At 40.2% G+C, this 23,297-nt stretch overlaps 1 protein-coding gene and 1 long non-coding RNA gene across 7 annotated transcripts in view; one reads left to right on the forward strand and one right to left on the reverse strand.

The window, feature by feature from the left end:
• The window catches only part of LOC117948797, a 20,801-nt gene extending 12,217 nt beyond the window's left edge, over window positions 1-8,584 (forward strand). Inside the window, exon 3 of the long non-coding RNA XR_004657563.1 lies at window positions 8,477-8,584. This is a non-coding gene — a long non-coding RNA (uncharacterized LOC117948797). The remainder of the gene's footprint in view (window positions 1-8,476) is intronic.
• The window catches only part of LOC117948794 (transcription factor SOX-6-like), a 112,179-nt gene that overhangs the window by 33,510 nt on the left and 55,372 nt on the right, over window positions 1-23,297 (reverse strand). For all 6 annotated transcript variants that reach the window (XM_034878652.1, XM_034878651.1, XM_034878647.1 and 3 more), the window contains 3 exons: window positions 16,607-16,696; window positions 6,645-6,817; window positions 4,553-4,621 (listed from right to left, as the gene is read on the reverse strand). In XM_034878652.1, the coding sequence (XP_034734543.1) occupies window positions 4,553-4,621; window positions 6,645-6,817; window positions 16,607-16,696 (332 nt within the window). The remainder of the gene's footprint in view (window positions 1-4,552; window positions 4,622-6,644; window positions 6,818-16,606; window positions 16,697-23,297) is intronic.

The raw sequence follows: 23,297 nt of genomic DNA on the forward strand, positions 1-23,297 counted from the left end.
AAGGTGGTGCTGCGGGGGCCCCCGCTCTGCTCAGCCCCTAAGAAAACACAAGGCCCCCTTCCTTTAACTGCCCACCAGACACATCGACATACACACCTAGGCACAGGGAACATGTGTACACGTGCAGACACACACTCACAATTAATGGTCCTCTTGTGTACGGCCAGCAGGGTTAGAGGGCAATGAGTGTGTGTGTGGTGTGGCTATATGTCAACGTGTTAGAGAAGGAGTGACCTCTGGAAGCACGATTTGGCACGATACAGGCCTGCAAAATCCAAGTTGTTCTTTATTTTGTTGTTCTGAATAATTCCCTCTTTCTCTTGCTACGTTTTAAAATGAATTCTTCAATAAGCAATATGATTCATTCAGTTTAATTTGAAAACACAAGTACGGCCAACTGTGAAGCTCTTTAACAGTTGGTTGTAGTTGTGTGGTAGCTGTTTTTTGCCACTTTCTTCCTGCGTCCAGTCCTTTTTGGGTCAGTGTTTTGGTTCTCCAGCCAGTGTATGGACTGTATAGACAAGTATTACTGATCTTATATTAAGTTGTAGCCAGCTGTTTTCGGCAAACAAGCTCAAACCAGGCTACCTGTTTAGCTTGAAACAGCAGAAAGTTGAAGTAACGTTAAACAAGTACCAACTGAAGAAAGCATCTAGCTTTTTAAAGACACATTTTTTTCTCAGGAGTTAAACACATACTAAATCATAACATGTTAGCCATAGCAACTTGATAAGCAAATGGTAAACCAAGTCAGAGTTTTTTTTCGTGCGTTGTCCCTTTGCCCCATAGTTGTCAGATTTTGTTTAATCTAGCTATGAGAACACAATATATCTACACATAATTACATTGTTTGTTCTTTCACCATCTTGCTACTCCCATGTGAGCACAATGACGAGGGGATTTTAGGTGATGCCCACAGGATTACTGTATGCTTATAGCATTTCTTCTATAGGACACAGGTTAATACGCTGGAGTGAGAGCAATTGCAATGTCAAGAATTAGCCATTCTCCATAGCTGGTGAGTCCAATCGACGTTTGGGCCTTCCATGGCTTTCCGAGTCAGTGTGTCTGAAGCTGTATATGCTGACGTAGGTGCTGCCTGTCTTTCTAACTGCCATTCGCCTGCTCCACTAGTTCTTATGCATATTGGTGTGTGTGTGTGTGTGTGTGTGTGTGTGTGTGTGTGTTGTATTTGTGCTTGTTTGTCCTGACCCAGACCTCACTGTAAGGCAGTGCTTTATTGATAAGAAGACTAACAGTGATGAAAGAATCACTTTCCAGAGTGACTTAAGAGTATGAATGTTAAAACCATTTCTGTACCTTAATTAGTCCCATTCTACACACCAATAATAGTGAGCTAATGGTGTTTCAACAGGGGCCAGCATATTCTACATATGGAACAGGCGGCTGACTACATCATCCGTGGAAGAAGATAATACAAGATTAAATTATAAAGTAAAAACAATCGTAAAAACAAAAAGAACTGAAAGACAGAAGAGGAGGAGGGCAGGCGGAGGAGGAGACAGAGGAGTTATAAATGAAGAACAGAGAGAGGGAGGAGGAGGACAAGGAGGAGTGCGGCTTTGCAGTCATTAATTAGCCTGTTAGCTAGGGCCTGGGCGGTGCGGTTAGGGCCTGTGCCTTTGTGGGCCCGAAGGAAATGGGCCACATATGAGAACCATTATAGGAACTGACTTAACAAAGACACATGCCTGTCAGCCACCAGGCTGGGCTGGGCCACTTTGCCTACGGCACACAAAGGGCCCACCACCCATGTGTGTAAGTATGTGTGTGCCTATTTGTGTGTGTTTTTGCATATGTGTATGTGTGTTTTTGTGTGGATGTGATCAGGGAAATGTATATGAACTGTCCATGTGCGCGTTTATGCAGTAATATCAGCTGACTCTACTTTTACTTACAATCAGATGCCTGTTTATGTGTAATTACATATACGTGTGTGACTTTTGCATGCATATATGTATATTTGATGTAAAAATATCAGTTGCTCAGTGTGTTTCTTCACATGTTTGGGTGTGCATGCGTGTCTGTATGTGTGTGTGTGTGTGTGTGTGTGTAACCATATCTATCAGAATGGGGCCTTCGGAAGCGTTTCTTTAACCCGTGGACATCCCCCGGTGACTCTACACACCATTTAAAACCACATGACAGGAAACCTGGGTTACTTTGAACTACAGCTGGCCCCCCCTCCAAATTCTACAACATTGCACCACACTGACAAACACACTGACACCATCCTCGGACAAAGGAGAAAGAAGGAATGATGAGAGGCAGACCTGGAAAAAAGGGCTGAAAACAGCTCCCCACTGGGATTTTATTGTCTCCGTTCATAAATCAGAAACAGATAAGACTGTATAATAAGTCATACACTTATGCTAATTAATCACTGAAAGTCGGTTAACTTTATTTGCCGTGATGATGCAACAGCTGGCATGTGTAACTGAACACATCAAAGAGTTGCAACTGTTCCACTTATCTAGCAAAACAATTTTTGGGGGTTCTTATTTTGTCCATCTGGACAACATTTAGTGTTTCAAATTAAGATATAAACAACGACCCGGCAACTCTAAAAAAAAGTGGCTGTACCACACTAAGGTCTATTCTTTTCAGCTGAAACAGTAGCATTTGGTCAGCTCCTCGGAGTATTGGCCTGAGAGGAGCTCAGGTCTGGATTTGATAAGTGGAAACAGACCAGTGCAGCGCTGCCTGTGTGTTTAAAGCCAACACACATCCGACACAGTGTAAACAGCCCGTACACCAGTGAATAAGCCTTGGAGCTTGGCCATAATAATTATAAACCTCTGTACAGTAGATAGACCAAATGGTTCTTACTAAACTGGGTTTGTTCACCAAGAAATGCCATTGTTTTAATTACAAGACATTGCTGCACACCCAGCTGTGATGCATTAAATATTTAGCAACCTTTCAATGAAAACTAATTATTTTTTTTGGTCTCTTTTGTACATTCATTTCTGTACCTTCACTTAACAGCTGATTTAAGTCCTTCTGGCCATTTTGATTTAAATTCAACCTAGAAAATAAAAAACAGATTGGAATGTGTGGAGTAAGTTTCACCTGAATTTACAGCAGATGGTTTTAAAGTTCTACATGATAACATGCTGCTCTCAAGAGCTATTTTCTGCATGTCCTTAATCCTCAAAACCAAACATGACACAGTATTCATGCTTCACAGTGCGGAAGAGGATTCAAGTAGGAGCTGGGTTTTATGGACTTGCTCTCCCCTGGGGCTCGGAGGCCTAATGAAGTCCGATCTGAGCTTTATTAAGATCCAGGGGTGGGAACTCGTAATAAAAATAAAAAAAAGAAGGAGAGGATAAAAAACAGGCTCTTGTTAACTAGATCACACCTCTGGAGCACAGGGAGATCCAAAGATCAGGACCAATGGGGGGTAAAAGGGGTAAGGCACGGGACTAAACCAGTCACAGCGGAAAGTAGATTGAGATTGTCTCACAAGCCGATTTGGTTCAGTAGCAATCCATCCACTTAAAAAAAAAGAAATACAAGCTGGTTAAATTCCCACATGGCTATAAACAAGTGCGCAAATTTGGCTTCCACCTGGTGGAAATTTCTTGGGGGGTTTGTATGTACAGTACACCGGACAGTGCACACAGATCATAAGTCTCAGTGCATCAGGTGGCACGATGTCACAGAATGAGAGAGGGAAAAGAACAGGAAACAAGTAGAATCCAGGATGAATCAGAAGTTTGAATGGAACACCAAGTGATGTGTTTCATATGCATATTGTCTGCATTTATTTTTGCAATTCATTGTTATGGGCTCGAATTATGAAAGCTGCAGTATTCACACGGCACAAGAAACAGCAGAGGCATGACGTGAGCTGAGAGGAACATAAAATGTCTGATTGAAACAGACAGAGAGGAGTGCAGGTCGGGGTGAAGAGAGGAAACATACTGTATGTTAATAAATAGAAAAAGAGAGAAAGAGAGAGTAGGAGGAAGCCTAGAGGATGCAGGGATATCGATCGCTGACTGATCAATGCAGCAGTAAATGATCTGGCCATAACCAGGGCAATTACTGGGTCAGCGTGTGTGTGTGTGTGTGTGTGTGTGTGTGTGTGTGTGTGTGTGTGTGTGTGTGTGTGTGTGTGTGTGTGAGAGTGTGCGTGCCTCCGTATAAATGCAAGGCTGATGTGGTGCAACTGCCGTACCTCTCAATAGTAGGCAAAACAAAAGTAAAGGTCACAACCTTATAACCTCTCACGTTATTGTTGTTTCCCAATCACACATGACTTAATAATATTGGAAAAGGAGGAAAATGGACATTTAGGTCCTCCAGGGCGGAGGACAAAGGAGGAGATTTAAGATTAAGAGGAGCATTAACAGCGTCCAAAGACGGACACAGAAAACAAGAGACGATGGGGAAGAAACATGGGGTGTGTGTGTGTGTGTGTGTGTGTGTGTGTGTGTGTGTGTGTGTGTGTGTGTGTGCGTGTGTGCGTGTGTGTGCGTGTGTGTGTGTGTGTGAGAGAGAGAGAAGGTAGTTGAGAACTTACCTGGATCTGTTGTTGGAGAATGTTTATCTTGTGCTGCTGCTGCAGGAGCTGTTGCTGTTGTCTGGCAATCTGGGCACACACACACACACACACAGAAAGAGATAAATGTTAATATAATTTCTATAATATAATTTATAATTTAATTTCTTCCATAATTCTGAGAAGAACCTGAATACGATAAGGTTTTGTTGTGCTTTGAAATTGGGGAAATGTTTGTGTTTCTTTTCTTTAATGGGAGACAATCTGCTTTAATATAGCAATAAAAAAATAAAATTATACAGCTGGGTGAAAAATCTGATTATTTTAAGAAAGGGTGCATACACACAGAAGTAATAGTGTGTATCCCCATACCTTGTTTTTATTCACCACATCAATAATATTTACGGAGTACGAAGAGCACATTCTGTCAATTTAAGAGTATTTATCATTGACTTTACATTCTGATTTTGGAAATTATTCCTAAATCTAAATATAAAATCAATTAAAAATGCTCTCAAATGGAAAGAATGGGATTTGAATGGGAATTGAGTTTTAATATCGAGTGGGAGAGTGAGAAAGAACAGAAGAAAATGCATGTGAGCTATATTAAAATAAATAAATAGCAAAAAGATTTAACAACAGTGAAAAAAGAGTCTGACGTTTGGTGCTGCAGGTTAATGGCCGCGCTGCACTCAAGATCAAGATTTTTGAATGGAGCGTTTCTGAACAAATATCTTAACTGACACTGAATCTGTGAGACTGACATGTTTACTAGGCCAACCAACAACACCCAGCATGCCTCTGGAACCCCCCCCCCCCCCCCCCCCCCCCCCCCCCCCCCCCCCCCCCCCATTAACACTCATCAGCAAGGAGGGGCGATCATTTCTTCCCTTGTTGTTTTGATGTAAGATTGTCTAATAAAAAACATCTGAAGTCAAATTTTATGGAGACAAGTCCCAGCGAGGGAGGAGCAGCTGGGACCGGCCAGTCGGGTGAGGTTAAAATCCTTAAAGGGGCAGCACGTCAACTATTTGATCCCGCCCACTCTGTGCCAAAAAAGTAAAGCAGCTTGCTCTCTTTTTTTCTTGAGGGGTCGTTTAGTATATTTATTCTGAAATGTAATTACAGGCTGTTGAATGGGAGGCGGCGCCCCATTTGCACACATGTCATATTTCATTAAAGGCAGATTTCTCAGGATTTGTCTGTGGGGCATTATCCTATCAAGTCTCAACAGCCAAATGACTGGCTGATGTTGGAATCTGTCTTTCTTTTCACTCTCTCCATATTCCCCACTCCTTTGTAAAGCTGTGAAAGGTGGAATGTGTTGTGATGGGAGGTGTGGACTTGTCCAAACAGAGCCTGTCGTGTGTCAACCTACAGTAACGTGTCGGCAAACATTGAAAACAAAGAGCAGCTCACCTAAACACCTTTCTGCTTAGGCTCTCCCTCTCTCTCTTCTCTCTCTCTCTCTCTCTCTCTCTCTCTTTCTTTCTCTGTCACACATTTGTTTCCTATGTCTGACACCTGAAGACGTGCATCAGCATCGGTAACTTTTTTGACAGCGTTTGAAGCCACAAACAAAAATATAACAAACGTGCACAAAAACACATTCTAAGAATCCTTTTTTTTTTTAACTTGACAACTTGGGTTTTAACTTATTGTGAAGGTTTTGGCTGTCATCACTTTCAGTTATGAGGATGTTTCAATTGTTCATCTAAACCAATAAAGGTAGTATGAATAATGGGTAACAAAATGTGTAGAAAATAGATCAATTCTGGTTTCTTTAACAGGCCTTTAGCGGTCTAAACCAAAAATGGGAACACCTTTAAGTGAACTGCTCACTCCTTACAGACAAGCAATCTATGAAGAGTAGGAGCTCTCCAAGAAGACATTTCAATAAAGAAATAATTATTTTGCTAAATACATTTTCCAGCTGTTTTTTCAACCGACCGTCAGACTGCACATGTTCTTCACCCTGTTGGCCTTGTATCTCCAAATCTCAGCAATTAAGTTCGAGACTAAAATGTTATAATACCTCGAAGGACTGAGGGTTTTATGAAATATTACAGTAACACCAACAACACCCCCCACAACACATCCAGACCCTCCCTACCTGCTCCTGCTGCTGCCTGGCCAGCTCCATCTGTTGTCTCTGCCTCTCCAGCTGTGAGGCGGCCATCTTTTTCTGCTCATCATGGGCCGAGAGGAGCTGCTCTCTCAGACTGATCAGCTGACCAATCATGGTGGAAAGTTGGTGCTCCTTCTCCTCCAGCGACTCCGGTGTACCTGGACAGGTTTAAGAAAAGAAGGGGTTATAAGTCGTTGTTGAAACAGGAAAGGTTGCCACACATTGGATGTTTGTCTAAAAAAAAGATACCTGATACAGGAAATAGTGCTTAAAGATGATGGTGTACAGCCAGAAATAGATGTTTAATTTCCTGGTAGTGGAACGTATTAACATAGCAGGATGGTCAGAATTCATGCTTACCATTGCCATTACAAAGAATTGGGGCTTATAGCAGGCTAACTTCTGCATGATGTTCAATATACACTGACTTGAAGCAAGTCACAGACTCACTGAGTTGAAGTTTTGCAAAACAGCTGGACTAGTACACATGGAGAGGCTTCTTTTTGTGCAATGTCTATTGCCTTGCTGCTGAAGACGAATTGAGGTCTGTAATTGCTTCAACTAAAGACAGACAGAAGGAGAACACCAGCTTAGTATGCACAGTAGGCCGACACCGAGTTCTTGTGCTAGTGAGTGTAACACACTTTACGGCCCAGATGTGTGTTGTCACTATAACAACCTGGCGTAATTTCTGCTGCGGACAGGGGGGACAGTCATCTCAATTAAAGGCCATTAAAAAATCGTTGTGTGTTCTGAAGAGAGCCATGACTGAAACAAGCTATCTTTTTTGGCTTTAAGTAACTGAAACAAAGCAAATTCAACAAATGCCTCCAAAAACCTAAGAACAAACACATCAAATGTGTTTGGCCAACAAGAACTAGATAGAAAAAAAACCCCCCCAAATTCCCATAACTCATCTGGCTTACATCTTCCTACTTATTATCTTCCGTCTTGTCTCTACATGCCATCAGTGTTTATCACTTAGTGTCTGCACATAAGAACAATAAAATCACTTTGAGTAAACCTTTGAAAATAAGTAGCAGTCAAGGCTTTTGTCAGGTTTATGATGTAGACATTCTTGGGAGGTTTTAGTCAATATGCTTTACTTTTTCATCAGGGTCGTCTCACATCATTTCAGTATCACTGTTACTACAAAGTATTCATACTGTAACTGCATACTATTCAGTTATTTTCCATGTCATATTTGAAACTCCCTCCATACTATGGGTCTTCAATTCCTTCCCCACTAAAGTTCTTGTAACGTCTAACTCCACTGGTTGCTTTAGGAGGGTGTCATCTGCAAGGTCCTTCACTTGGATATTTGTAACTACTGATTACTAATTGTTTAAGAGATGCCAGGGAATTTATCATTTCGAGCTAAGTGGCTTAGTCTGGCTATCACCAGATCAAGCTCAATCTTTAAAACCCTCATGTTGTTCCATGTTGCAATTCCAACAATAACTGTAAAACTAAAGTTAATAGGTTAGTGTTACGTAGTTGTAAACATCCAAAAAAGTGACAAAAGTGTTGAAAAAGGGGGAAATAAAATGATTTTCAATTTTGATGGGAAGACAACACGAGAGTTAAGATTGAACGTTAGTCTGGGGAGTCTGCTCTTTATTTTCTACTGCACAAGTGGCGTGACGTTTATAATTCAAAAGACTCTGTCCGCAATTCCTTCAACCAATCAGACCAGCGATCCAGGTGACGTAGCAGCGATAGTGGCCTCAACGGGTTTCTACTCTTTGGTTGCTGCCTTGTTGAACACAAACAAAAATCTGCTTGACTGCTTTCTCTATCCTGTTAAACCCGCCTAGCCCACCAGGGGGATAAGCCAGTTTGTGATTGGTCGCCGCAAAAATTGTAACGGAAGAAGGATAGATAAATGTACAGGTTTCCAGCCTGAGTTGCAGGGCAAGATCGAAACCGGCTGATTTGGCACCATTGAGGGAGCCCTCATAAAATCTGAATAGTAACAAGGATTCTGCTGGAAGATTCTTTAAATACATGCATGAATATTACATCTTTGTCAAATTAACAATGCCCAAAAAATGCATAAAAGGTGGATGATGGGAGGGAAGGATAAATGAGGGAGCTGCAGCAGAAAGCAATGTGGCATGAGCATATCAGCAGGGTAACAGCGGTTATCTAGTAGCCACACTTTGTATCTGCATTATTCTGATTGGACGTGACTAGTCAGCTGCTAGCCACGCAGCTGGTGAATAAGCGAATGATTGTGTAGCATGAACAACTGATGACAATCAGCACAGCTTTTAAAAGCTTACCAAGTTTTTGAAAAGCCTTTCTGCTTGTGACTGGAAAATAAAACCATATCAAATTATTTTTGTCTGTGTTTCAACCATAAAAGTGACCAATCAGGGCCTAGACAAAAGGCCATGTTGTTTTTGCAGCAGCAACAGGTGGAGGGGTACATTTCAGCCACAAATGCCTGCACACTCTCAAAACTCATTTTACATTGAATTGATGTTGAGTAAAGGAAGGTTTGGAGAATTAGTTCAACTACACTACACTAGGAAGCACACCACTGCCTGACCCTGGAGCTACTGCTGTTGTGTGCGTTTGTGTTATTATTCTTGTTTAGTGAATGCATATAACTTATGACCAGCGTCACGTCAAGTTCTTCCTTTTCTATGACAGTGGATGGCTACTAACAAACACGCCGGTTCATCTTGTGTGTGCGTGTGTGTGTGTGTGTGTGTGTGTGTGTGTGTGTGTGTGTGTAAGGTCTTGCCCTGGGGCCATGTAGGGAGACTGCAGGGGTGGCCCCAACACTACCTGCATACTAACAGAGTCTCTATTGTAGTCCTGTCAGGCCCCTATTGTACCCCAGACTGCACCCCCACCCACACACACACACACACAGAAATGACCCCTCAGCACCCTGTATCAAAGGCAACATTCTCCTCTTCTTGCCTCTCTTTTAGCATGCTTTCATTCTTTCTTGATTTGGTTTTCCTCAAACAACCTCCTCATCAGTAACTCTACTTCCAAGTCCAGATTCACCCTTCTCTTCTCTTCTCTTCTCTTCTCTTCTCTCCTCTGGTTTCTCTTCTTGCCTCCTCTCTTTTGGTTACGCCTTTAGACCTCTTCTTTTCTCTTCTTTCTGCTGTCATGATTCCTCCTATCCTCTCATCACCGGCTTCTTGTTTCTTCTCTTTGTTTTCCTCTCGTCACCTCTTTTCTCTCCTTCCCTTTGGTTTCTTTGCATTATTTTCCTCTCTTGTTTTCTCTCTTTTGCTCCCTTCTTTCTTCCTGTTCTTATCACATCCACCGTATGACTAATCTCTTCTGCTCTCTTTACCTGCTCAGGTGTCTTTTTCTCCTTCTCCACCCCCCTCTTTTCTCACCAGCTCTCTCAAACACCTCTCTGCCATCTACCCTCTTCTCCTCCCTTCATCACCTCCTCTTTTGTCCTCTCTGCTGTTATTGCCACTCTAATCCTCCCTTCTTCACTCCTCCCTAAGTTTCTTTGACCAATTTACTCTTGCAATACTGATGAGAACTTTGTAACGCTGTCATGTCTTCACACACACACACACACACACACACACACACACACACGCACATAAATACACACCAATGTATTCCATCTCCCCTACATTCCATGCAGTGAAACATTCCTTTATTGTGTAATCGCAACAACTGCATGTTACAGCTCCATGATTCATCCTTGTGGATTACGGGTTGTGCATTCCAAACGCAACGTCTTGAGTTCCTTCAACGCTTCTGGCACCAATAATCATCTCAGACTTTTTCCGTATTGCATCCATCAGGATTGTTTCTGACACCTGCTGAGGGCACTCGCCAAAACATAAAGCCATTAAGTGTTTTTGCACTGGGTTCAGATGATCTGAACCAAAACTGAAGCATGATGCCAACGCTGTTACTACCGCATGAGGAGTTTGTTGTTACTGTGAAAAATGTGAAAAATCCAGCTTTTTGTTGTATCGTAACATATTTTAGCAATAACACAAAGTAATTAAAGAGCATTACTACAGTAAAGTGTGTACTAAGAAAATCCAAATAAATGCCAATGTCAGTAATCCAGATGTGTTCTAACCCTCCCACCAACCCATGCATGTATACAATTGAACGTTGTGTAATTTGTATTACATTTGTGTTTTGTTGCATTCAATTTAATTGATTGTGTTTTATTTCTCTTTAGTTCTCTTTAATTTTAATTGTGCTTCTGCAAATAAAAACCATGTAACCAAAAGGCCTACTTTTCATGATTTTGTTACAATGCATGATTTATTTGGCTTAAGATGTGGGAGAATTTGACCGGTCCATCACAAAACACTTTGTCTTTAAGTTGATCTGAAAAATTAAAACTGACCCAATTTTGACATCAGTGTTTTTTCTTCTGACAGCAACGATATTGTTTTTTGCATTACCTTGTTCAGTCTTTTTGTTAATTTGGAAGTGTTTGCCGGTGTGTATGCCTGTTGATATTCAGTATGTTGACGTATGACTCAATTCTCAGTTAACATGTAATTTTAACTATATATGATGTTATTATAATCATATGTAAACTACATGGAGTCAAACAATGGCAAAGTCATATATGAGCCCCTTCCCACTACACACACACACACACACACACACACACATACAAACCATCACACATTCTGCATTATCACACCTCACAATGGCGCAGGACTCTTTGGGCTTCTGCCAAACCATCAAACCATGTTTCATCTGTGTGCCAAACTCTTAGCATTCCTCTGAAAGAAACCTTTCCCTAAGTGTCACCACACAACAAACACTTGACTTCCCATCAGCCCACAGGCCCCAAGACAAACACGGTCACTACATTTAGTCAAAACAAGTGTCGTGACCTACCCAGAGCAGCTGGGTACAAAGATATCACATCTAATCTGCACACATTCAGGTTTACTATAAAGCTTACTTCTCCATGAAGTCAGTAGCATATATATGAAAATAAAAAGTTACAATGGGTAAGATGCCTGATTTAAGTGACTCTTGAATGTCAGTGTGATTATTGCTGCCAGATGTGCCAGCTTCTGCATATGAAAGTATAATCAGATGTTCTAGCCATCTGTTGCTTTGAAAAAATGAAAATGAAAAAAAAAAGTCAAAGGCAGACATTTAGTAATGCCCAAATGTGTTAAAAAGTTGCATGTTTGGCTGAGGTGGAACACGTTCATCAAGGGGTGTGACTAGCTGCTATGTTATTAAAGTTGTTGGTAACAAAAGAGATAAGAGAGAAGTGTGCGGCTGTTTTCATCATTTGTATTTGCTGATTTTGGAATGTTTTGCTAATACTAGCTAATGGAATTTAAAAAAACAGTTTAATACAGCTCTTCCTGTTTTATTTCAGTTTGTTTATTTTTTTGCATCAGTAGATGTATCACTGCCATATTGCTGCAACGAACCCTTATATGTCTCTACCCAAAAGAAAAAAATGAGTTCATGAACATGTGAATGCATATAAGATAGGAAGCAGCCATGAACTTTTATGATTTCCTAGAGTTAATGGTATTCTTTTCATTATGCATCCTTTTGACAACATTTGCAAAAAGCTAGCTGATGCACTGCTTTTTCCCCCCAGCTCACCGCACAATGGCTTGCAGTAAAGAGGGAAGTCATTCCGGGAACATTCCCAGTTGTGTATGTGTGCAGTGAGTCACATTGTAGTTTAAATAACAAACCTTCCCTGCATAAGCCAACATTTTAAAAAATCAACAACTTATACATGCTATAAATCAAAAACATGTTGAATTGCATTAGTGAGCGCTACAGAATGTTCAGAGAAAAAAGAAAGAAGAAAAGTTTTCTTTACCCTAAAAATAACTGCGACTTAACAAATATGTTCAGGTTGTTGTGAGGAGACACAGACCAACAGTTGGGTTTGAGTAATTAGGTCAGCTAGACGGCGATTCAGAAAGAAAAGACTCAAACGCTTGAATTCAATCAGAGCATTTCTTTGGTTAGAACCCAGCTGGACGAACAGAGATATCTGTGTGTGTGTATGTGTGTGTGTGTGTGTGTGTGTGTGTGTGTGTGTGTGGGTTTGTGTGCGTGCAATCCTTTATTTGCATGCATTTACTGCTTTAGTGCTATATTTACTGATTTTATTAGTGTTTACAACTAACACAAAGGAAATTGATATACTGCACATTCCAACTTTATGTAATGTACAGAACAAGCATGCTGCTGTCTTGGTTCTGGTGGCCTCCACTAGACCTCTTAGATCCTACCAGAGTTTTCTTACACACGTTAAAGAATAAGAAATATCATTCTAACTTGTAAATATAAGCAACATTGAGTTACATGCATTGAATAAAAGATGCATGTCCCTGTGATTTACCACTGTAAAAAATGTATCTTGCATCTTACTAGCCATTCAAATATGATCCTTAAATGTTTGCTATTAATATTGTCAGTTAAAAGTTCTTTGTTTAGTGGGTCCCTGATTTATATGTATGGGAACATGCATGTACGTTTAAGCAATACTGGTGGACAGACAAAGTGCAGGACTGTGACACAAGAATCCAGGATTTGCATTCAGACTCTCACCTGTGTTTAAGTTCCTGCAACCAAAAGCATTTTCAAAAAATTAAGGGAAAGATCATAGTTTTTAGCTAAATGTTAATACAAAATGTTTGATTGACTGCATATACTTTTTCTGTACTAGATTAGATTAGAAAATGTTCTGCATTAAACCAGACCGTGATCTTTTCCTCATTTTATCCACGTGTCAATGTAAAACTAAAAGACTGTTTGTCTTTGTACTACATTGATATTAACTAAATATCTGTGAAAAATTTGTCAGTAATCCAATCACAAAGTATCACAATATTCAAGTTGTTGATAACCTCAATACCAAGTACAGGTATGACTTGCACTGGAGGTGATGTTGTTCCCTTTTCCTGCTTTAAATATAATAAAATAACGATAATGTTGTTTTCAAGTTAGAATGTTAGAATGCCGTTGAGTGAGAATCATGAAGTGTTTTAATGTGTGTGCATGGTATAATATCATTTTTTATTTGTAAAATGTATTTTAAATTTGTAAATGTTGCTAACAATCCCCATTTTCACTAAATGTTGCAGTTATCCAATTTATTTATGTGACTTTAACGGAATGGATTTACCTTTTTGTATCCTAATCACCGCATTGACCCGGAAAGTAGTATTACAGTATAATATTTTTACATGAGTTAACATTTTCTCATTATGCCAATCAAAAATGTAATCCAGCAGGAATTTTGTTTCCCTCAACACATATTTGCTGTTGCAAATTAAACTTAACTCCTATGACACAGGGTTGCCTCCACGCATGCTTCACCTGTAAAACTGGTGTGTTAAGATTCTAAGATCTACTGTTTGTAAAGTTAGACATACAGACCACAGGTGGAGTTCTGGTATGCCACTCCCTGTGCAGTGTACTGCCTGAGGGGCTTACCTGAGGGCAGCAAGGGCCCTTAATAACATTTTTTACCCTTTATTGTAAAACTAAAAGACTTGTCTTTGTTGCCTTTTCCCCTTGGATTTCATCAGACTTGAGAGAAGAACTGGATAAAGTATACTGAGTGTTTTTTTTCTTCTTCTTCTAGCTAAGTTCTACTATGGTGATGATCTGAGTGAACCCTGATTTGAAAAAGGAGAGCATTTTCAGAGAGGGAACAAATAACAGGAGATCTGTAAGTGGGGGGAAATGAAAGATTTGATATGTGAGCAATGAGAAGATAGATAATGCTGTGAACCACAAAAGAAACCAAAACGTCAATGGCCTGAATGGCCTTGAACAACTTATTCAATTTATTTTCACAGTTCAAAGTACAACCCAAAAAATAGGTATTTTTCTAAAATCTTAAAGTCCATGTCTTCATTTAAAATGCATAGCCATATAACAGAAAAAGAAAGAAGGTTCTGTGGAAAGCGTGAGCTAGCACTTGACCTAAATATTGATCAGGTATCCCACTTCTCAGTAAAGAGAAGGCAAGTCAAGTGGAAATTATATCAGTGACTGTCAAACAAAAAGAAGTTTTATGAAGTGGTTTTTCAACTTAATAGCTTAATAGCCTCTTACAAAACACGCAGGCTGTCTCTAGATGAGTGATCAGGTAACAGACAGCAAGTGATATGAAAGGTGATTAAGTATGAATATACACATTTAGTGTGTGTGTGTGTGTGTGTGTGTGTGTGTGTGCGCGTCTGTTTGTGTGTGTGCAGATGTAGGGTGCAAAAATGAAGAGAGAGAGCAAATAAGAGAGTAGAGAGTGAGAGAGAGAGAGAGAGAGAGAGAGAGAGAGAGAGAGAGATGGATCTCTACCCTGGTGTGAAAGTCAATGTCAGTGCTGTTCTGCTGTAGAAGGCTCTCTGTCGTCCCTTTTTTCCACTCTCCACAGAGGAATGCTTGCCATTTCAACAGGCGTCGATCCCAAACGGTTTCTCTCACTGAGAGGAGCTCGACCGCAGAGCCGTTAGCGACCACTCTTTCGGCACACAAATACAATTGGCTGTAGCTTGGAGGACGGAAAGCATTCCTCTATGTAACTTCTCCAAAGTTACCTGATTTATACCAGCATCTAGTCCCTCTCTTTTATTCTATTAGAGGATGCAAGTCATTGAAGACAACGTTGTAACACCTGTAACCCTCATGATGTCCTCGGGTCAAATTGACCCGTTTTCTCATATCAATGTTCTTTTTAACTACCCTATTGTAATTATCCAAAATAACATTCCACACAACACTCTTTGGCAAGAAAAAATGTCTACTTTCATTAGTTTTGGGGTGTCTTTATCAATTTTGTAGCATTTAAAAAAAGTGGTGTCGAAATTAGTATTGAGTAAAAGTTTACATATTCCAGTCTGTGATTATCCATCAACATACATTCTAATCCTAATTTCTGCATTTCTAACTCAAACATTAGGTTTAATTTCCTATAAATTAGGTTTATTGAACATAAATTTGAAAAAAAGCGCCAAAAGTGTTGAAAAAAGTGACAAAAACTTAAGAAAAAGTTCAAACAAAAGTCTCAACAAAAGGGTTGACTTATAAATCTGGTTGTAAAACGTGGACGGGACCTTTCAGTCAAAGCAGTAAGCTCTATCACGTACTCGCTAGGAAGCATCACAGGCCGTTTTGATCCAATTCTTATTCAAAATATACAATCGGAAATTAAGAGTGTGATATCTGATAATTTGTGGTTGAGTCATTAAAAATGCCTCCTTTGCTTTCCCTCCAGCTGCAGCCGCTGATTTTTTTTTTTTAACACATGACACCCCCACAATGCTGCTATTTTCACTTTTGAATACCAGAGCAGGTTGAGACTACATTTGCCTCGGTGCGATTTATAGCTTCATGAATTTGCAGCCTCTCTTTTCATACACACCCTTTAATCAAAGTTACAATTATAACGTGTGCTGTCTAAAGTGGCCTTCACTGCTTGACAGGTAGGCCTGCTGACCACTTACTCTTTTGCTTTCATATGCACAAACACGCTGAAAGTATACACATGGAGGAGAGAATTACAGCATGTTTGACTGTTTCTTACCCTTACATTTATTTTTTTGCAAAATGGCTTCCTTTTCTTGTGCACATATCATTTGCTTGTTTTACAAGCAACTTGTAAAGCAATTTTACAAGCAATTTACTTGTTTTATTGCGTAGGACCTGCAGGTTTCAGAAGTGTATGACTTGTCGTAATGAAGAAAAAGAAAAACATTTTTTTTCTTTTTTGCTCTTTCTTTTTCCTTGCACACCTCCTCCTCCCTCTATCAGCCCACGTGGAGCATGTTTTGTCGCGCCACCTGTTGCAGAAGGCCAGAGCGAAGCACAAAGAGAGTTTGTCTGCTTACAGTAAACATTGGCATCTCAGTGTTTGCGGCTCTGAAAGGGAATAACGATTCAGTTGTGGCTGTACATGTGGATGAAGGTCTCAGTGTGGATGCTCTTACCTTTGACTTCCCCCAGCAGTTCGTCGGCATTCAGGCGCTCAACGTGCTCCTTCCAATCTTTGGCGAGGAGCCTCTCCATGCAGGTCGGTTCTACATAAAGACAGAAAACAATCACCTTCACTTTTGACCTTCACCCACACCCACACACACACACACACATTATGTTCTAATAAGGTTCTTTTCACAATAAATGTTCTATTAAAAATACTTTTTGTTCTTTTTACTGGTATTTCTGTTAAAATAAGAGCTATTGTCAGGGCAAATCTGACCACAAACAGTAAGTGAAGGGTGGTAGAAACTGTGTTTAGTTACATAGAATGGGGGGGATCTCTCCCATTTAGTGAAAATAGGACAAGGGGTCAGCTACCATTTCTACTGAATCCGTCTCTAAACCGTTGTCGCACACCCAATCCACCTCCATCTCGTTCTGGATCTCGATCCAGTCTAGATGCTGATTTGTCACTGTAGTGGTCACGGGCGCGATTTGTTTTTTCTTCCTTTTGGTTTTAGTTATACCAAGTTTTTTTTGTTTTTGTTTTTGTACTCAGCAAAGGTAATGTAGTAGATTTGTAATGTAGCAAATTGCAATACTGTTAAAGTAATCAAGTACATTTTAAATTACCTGACATATTTTTGTTTACCTTAACACTACTTGAAAAACACACAACAAAACTACTCACTACAGTAACACGAGTATTTCGTTCTACCTCTGCCACACACAGACTCAAGAAGAATTTTAAATATGTTTTATATGTTTTTGTATGCACCATCCACCAAGGCAAATTCCTTGTAAGGGTTACTTACTTGGCAATAATTCCTTTTCTGATTCTGACTGGGAATAACCAGGAAAAGAAAAGACACAAAAAGAAGAGACAGAGGGAAAGGATCCCATCTCTATGAATTGTTAAATTTCAAAAAAAGGAAGAAAAAAGGAGAACAAGGAATCCTTTAAAAAAGAGAAGAGATAAAAAGTGCAGCAGCAATCTAGCAGAGCTGTTGAGAATGTCTGCATTGTTCTGGTCTTATTTGTGGAAGTCCTCTTCCTCACAATGTGTCTCATAGCCTCAGGATAATCGACATCAGAGACACGTGGTCCCATAAGATTAATAAGGTCTCACTTGTTCAATTGGTGTCCCGCTGTGAACTTTACTTAAACAATGAGAACTTTTTAATTCTTCATCAGGCGGATAGCGGCGAGAGAGAGAGAAACCGAGAGAAAGATGTCTGCACATGTGCAAGCATGAGTGTTTGGGAGTGACTTTCCCATGAAAGAAAGACAGAAATGTACAAAGTGAAGGATGGATGTTGTTAGGTATCAGTGGGGTTTGTAACTAAGTACATTTACTTAAGGACAGTGTTGGTACTTAACTGAATTATTTCCGTTTCATGTTACTTTTATGGAAATATTGTAGTTTTAGCTCCACCACATTAATTTGACAGCTACAATTTAGTTACCGGTTACTATGCAAATTAAGATATTACATAAAAAACAATGTTAGTTTATAACATATGATGCATTATGATATTATTAATATTACTGAATCCTTGTATCTCCATATTTTGTCACTTTCATTTTTTTTCATAAATCAATGCTACTGGTCACCCTCTGTCTGTGGATCTATCGACAGCGTCAATAAAATGTTGTCAAATTAGCATTTTTACTGAAAAACATTTTTCGACATGTAACATTTTTAACCGACCATATGATCATGAAAGTAATCATCTGTTTACAAAGTGGTTACAATCATTTCCATCTCAACCTGCTACAACATTCCAATTCTGCTTAAATGTATACAGCATGTCAGTAATCACAGTCACATTGAAAAAAAACAATGACAGAATTCTGCTGGGTCATGAGTAACAATAATGTCTCCTACACAATACCTGTACATGTGAGTGTGTCTGCATGGAAAACTGCTTGCTTGTGCATACTGTAAATGTTCACACACTCCAGTCCAGGGTTTGTGTGTAGACTCTGGTATTCATGCCAGCAAAGAAGTCATAAAGAACCCACATACACACACACACACACACACACACATACATACAAAAAGGAGACATTCTTGGGCGCTTGTTTGGAAAACATGCGCCTAAGGGCTTGCCTGATTTAGAAGGGTTAAGTCAGACAATAGCTTATTTGTGGTGCCTTCATCCTGACAAAAGGCGCTATAGGCATTCATAAGGGCACATGGCCTATTGTGAGTTGCTTAATGTTTACGCGTATGGGTCCATTGTGTGGTCAAGAGATGCCGTCCGCAGGCCGAGCATTACTTCCTTTGTGAGTCCATTAAAGCCTTGTATGTTTACAGTCGGATTATGATTGTTGTAAATAAGCTAATGCAGCCGTCCAGATCACATGGGATCAATGTAAACAGGGGGGGTGGGGCAATGTCAGCGAGGGAAGGAGGGTGTCAGGCAGCTACAAGACAAAGAAACAACTTAAAAACTACAGTAATAATGGTGATTTCCCATATTTGGGAAAAGAACAGCGGGTTTTTCCAGACAGACGGTCCACATAGCAGCAAAATAAGGTAATTACCATTTCCCTACCCTCAGGAAAATGGAATCCACCCAATGTTTCATAGATTTTTTGGACAAGTGGCTCCACTGGATATGTATTGTGTACATTTGGTTCAATGGGTGATATTTACAGCCAGTAGAGGGGGAAGCTGGAGCATGGGGTCAGGATGACAACCTTTTTTTTTCTTATCCCAAGACCTAAAGGCGCCGAAGCGCTCTCGTTTAGCAGGCCTCTTATAAAACAAAATTAGGGAGCGCAATTTATGGGAGCACTTAGAGAGGAAGATACAACCTGTAACTCCAAGATACATCTGCATAAGTCAACTGTGTATGTACTCTGATGCACAATTTATACCCCCCGTACCGATAAACAGATCAGACACAGAGACATAGAGAGTGGGGGATGGGAGGGATGAGGTGTAAGTGGGGAGGAGAAGAGAAAGAGAACAAGAAGAGAGGAATAAAAGAGGATAAGAGGGAGATGTTTTACCCTAGATGGCTTTCTAACTGTCCCTGCTACCGAGTCGGGGATCAAGTGCTGTTTAGATTGGAGGGTGGATAAAAATTCCTCTCTGTCCGAACACCAACTCTTTTATCAAGTGGAGGAGAAATGCGGAAGATGGATGGTTTAAGGAAGACGAGGGAGAGGGAGGATGAATGGGGTGAAGAGAGAAGGAAGAGTAGTTGAAAAGAAAAAACCGGGAGAGACATAGGAGAAGACAAAAGTAGGACAGACGACTTGAGTTGAAGGCGAGTTTATGAGCAAGATGCAGAAGACGCTTGATTCATCTTCTGTAATGGAAGAATGATAAAGAGAGAGATTAGAAATCAGCCTGTTCCTACCTGACTCTCGTACATGTCATTTGTACAGAGAGTCTGGCCACTCTCCATTGACAAGTGCTAACTTCCTTGAAGGCGGGTACTCTGTTGAAGTTTTAAACTATTAAATCTGCCCAGAACCACTTTGGATTAGCCATATCCAATCGCTAACGTTTGGTCTGGACATCGGCTCAGCATTGCTAGCGCTCGCCTTAGCCTTCTCCACTAACGGAGCGAGCTGGAAAATCTAACTTTTCCCAAACCCTGTGGGGAGAAGCACATTATGGCAACAAACAAACCAACAAAACTCAGCAAAGATTGTCCTGGCTCAGGCTTTAACTTCTGAATAATTGTCCGAACAGTCCGAATGGCTTCACTTGCATCTTTCTCCGCCGCCATTATAGCTAGAGCACAACCTCAACGTCATCGTTCTCAGAAAGTCCCTCCGTTCGCTCATTGGACCGGTAAAGATTTGACCGGAGAAAACCCAAGAATATACCGCAAACCCAGACGTAGTAGTGAAGGGATAGGACAATTTAACGGACGTACGTAGGAAGGCGGAGCCAGGCTAATAAGAAACCCTATATGAATGATATTGGATACAGATGATAAAAGTGTTTTATTTCTATTATCTTAAACTGATGTATTGGGCTTGATACTTTATCTAACCCTTGGCCCTGATATCAGAGTTTCTAATTGGTTGTAAACACACCAGCGGGGAAAGACAGGGAAGAAAGACAGAGAGAAGGGATGAGTGAGCAATAAAATTAAGTAAAGCACAGACAGAAGGAAGGTGAAGGAGATAAGAAGTGGATAAAGACAGAGAGAGAGAGAGAGAGAGAGAGAGAGCGAGAGAGAGCGAGAGAGAGAAAGAGAGAGTTGAAGTAAATCAATGCTGAGGCAGCAAGTGAGCTGGCGAGTGTTTCAGGTAAACACAGTTTTATCACCTGTCCCCACGCCAACCTGCCAAGAGACAGTGTTTTGGGTGTTTTACACGAGCCACAGGCAACCCACTGTGTGTGTGTGTGTGTGTGTGTGTGTGTGTCAGGCAAGCATCAACACTCCCAAACAGCCACTGCCAAGAACAACACAGTGTGCCACAGGCTTCCACTCGGACTGAGTCTCCCTCTTTTTCCCTCCTTCTGTCTTTTACTCTCTCTCTATTTCCATGTATTAAAACGTTGTTTCATGGAATGAACTTGTGTAATGTCTTTAATAGAGCACAGAGGGAGTATAATCTCATGTTTTGTTTTGAATAAACTCAATTTAGAAACAGTCTAAACAGTGGTGGTATATAGTATAAGGAGTATAGTGTAGTATTGTATAGTAACAAGATCTACGTCATGGCCACAGCTTTTACTTATCTTGACGTAATTTTTGAGAAATCATGATATTTTCCACCAGTTTGGTATTGCTGATGGCTCTAAAACAAACTTGAGCGTGCAAGTCAGAGTTGTAGCAAATTCAAAACATTTAATAAGTCATCACCATAATTGCCAAATTCATCCGCAACTGACTCAAATTCTGAAAGTCAACTTAATTTAAATTGTTGAATGTTTTCTCAAGTAACTGCCAGTGTAATCTCTGGTTTCCACTGGCTGTTAGCAATGCACCAAACGGATTTTAAGCTAGCTGACTGAAAATTTTTTAACAAACTTGTTTAGATGTAATGGGAGTTGGGAGTTAAATAAATAGTTAAGGAAATATGTTTATTCGGTTGCCAAGAGTTAAACGCGAAGAATCATACCACTGTCATGTCTTTACGCAAAAGATAAAGCTATAGAGCCAGCAGGCGATTAGCTTAGCATAAAGACTGGATGCAAGGGGAAACAGCTAGCTTAGGTCTTGCTAAATTAAAAAAAAGACAACTGCCAACTAGCACCTCTAAAGCTCACTAATTAACACATTATATTTTGGTGGTTTAACCCACACATAAACCATAATGTAAACTAAAATTTGTGGTTTTACATGAACTTACATGCTAGAACTATTTCTTGGCCAGTGACTTCCTGGAGATTTCCTGGCTGACCAGATTGCAGAAATTCATCAAGCCCAAAAAAGTGTTTCCCCCCAAAATGTTGATCTATTCCTTACATTTTTGTAAACGTGCTTGTATTTTTGATTTGTTATCAAAGAATTCGATATGTCAATGCAGCTGCCCAATTTTTTTGGAGTAAAAATAGAACAGCGAGCTCGGAAGTTCTCCAGTTGTCTGTCATTTAATGTTTACTTATTGAATCTCATTGAACAGCGTCTGAAAAATGTCTACGCATGTCAAGAAAATGTCATGTGAAATATCAGACATGTTGTTTCTTTTCTTCAAGTCTCCACAGTGGTTGCATGGACATTAGCTAGATATATTTTGCTGTGTTGGACTTCAGGGGAAAGTGTGAAATTTGACCATCATTTAAATACCCGACAGAACAGTTACACTTCTTGAGAAACTTTCCATTCCTTTTCTGACATGCAGTGGGTCTACATTTAAGAAGCCCGCTTGTTTGCTTTATAGAAGTATATTTAATTCACATGTTATATTTGATGACATTTCAAAAGTTCCCTTCAAATTCACTTGACATTTAGATTGAAACATAGCATCTCTTTTACTCGCTCTTTCTCACACAGACACACATGTAGACACACACACACACACACACACACACACACACACACAAAATGTACAGTTGCCAAAGCTCAGTAACTCTTAAGTCTGCAGTCAAAATGCCAAGGTAAAGAGAAAAAAACATTAATCTGAAAAATTGGTTAATTTTAAAAATAACAAAGGCCTATGTTTTAGTGGGTGCCTGATGTTTGCGTAGCACACCCACAGCTGAAAAAAAACATTTTGTGTCTTAACGTCGCCACTGAACGTGTGCAAATGGAAGCTGACAACCACACTTTTCACTTCCAAATTTATGTCAGTGGTGTGACTTCAGCTGCAGACCCCACAGCATCAGAGAGAGGGGAAAGAAAGAAAGAACAGGATAGAGAGCAACTGGAAAGATAGAAAGTACATTAAGAGAGAAACCATCAGAAACGAGAAAAAGACAGTTAGTTAGACAGCAATATTAAAGAAAAAGAGGAAGAGAAGCAGATTGACAGAAACAGACAGATAGGAAGAAAGATACCGAGAGAGATAGAGCGAAAGCGGCTGACAGAGTGAGTACAGCAAGAGAGGCACAGAGAGAGCAGCTGTCCTAACAGCTGGCCAGCAGGATTGATGTCTCAGTGAAATAAAACTCAACATATGTCCAAACATGAGGAGACAGGCCATTCAAGAGGAGGAAAAAGATACACAAATGCATGCATGCACGCACACACACACACACACACACACACACACACACACACACAC

The sequence above is a fragment of the Etheostoma cragini genome, chromosome 8 (genome assembly GCF_013103735.1).
Source record: "Etheostoma cragini isolate CJK2018 chromosome 8, CSU_Ecrag_1.0, whole genome shotgun sequence".
In the NCBI taxonomy this organism is placed as follows: domain Eukaryota; kingdom Metazoa; phylum Chordata; class Actinopteri; order Perciformes; family Percidae; genus Etheostoma; species Etheostoma cragini.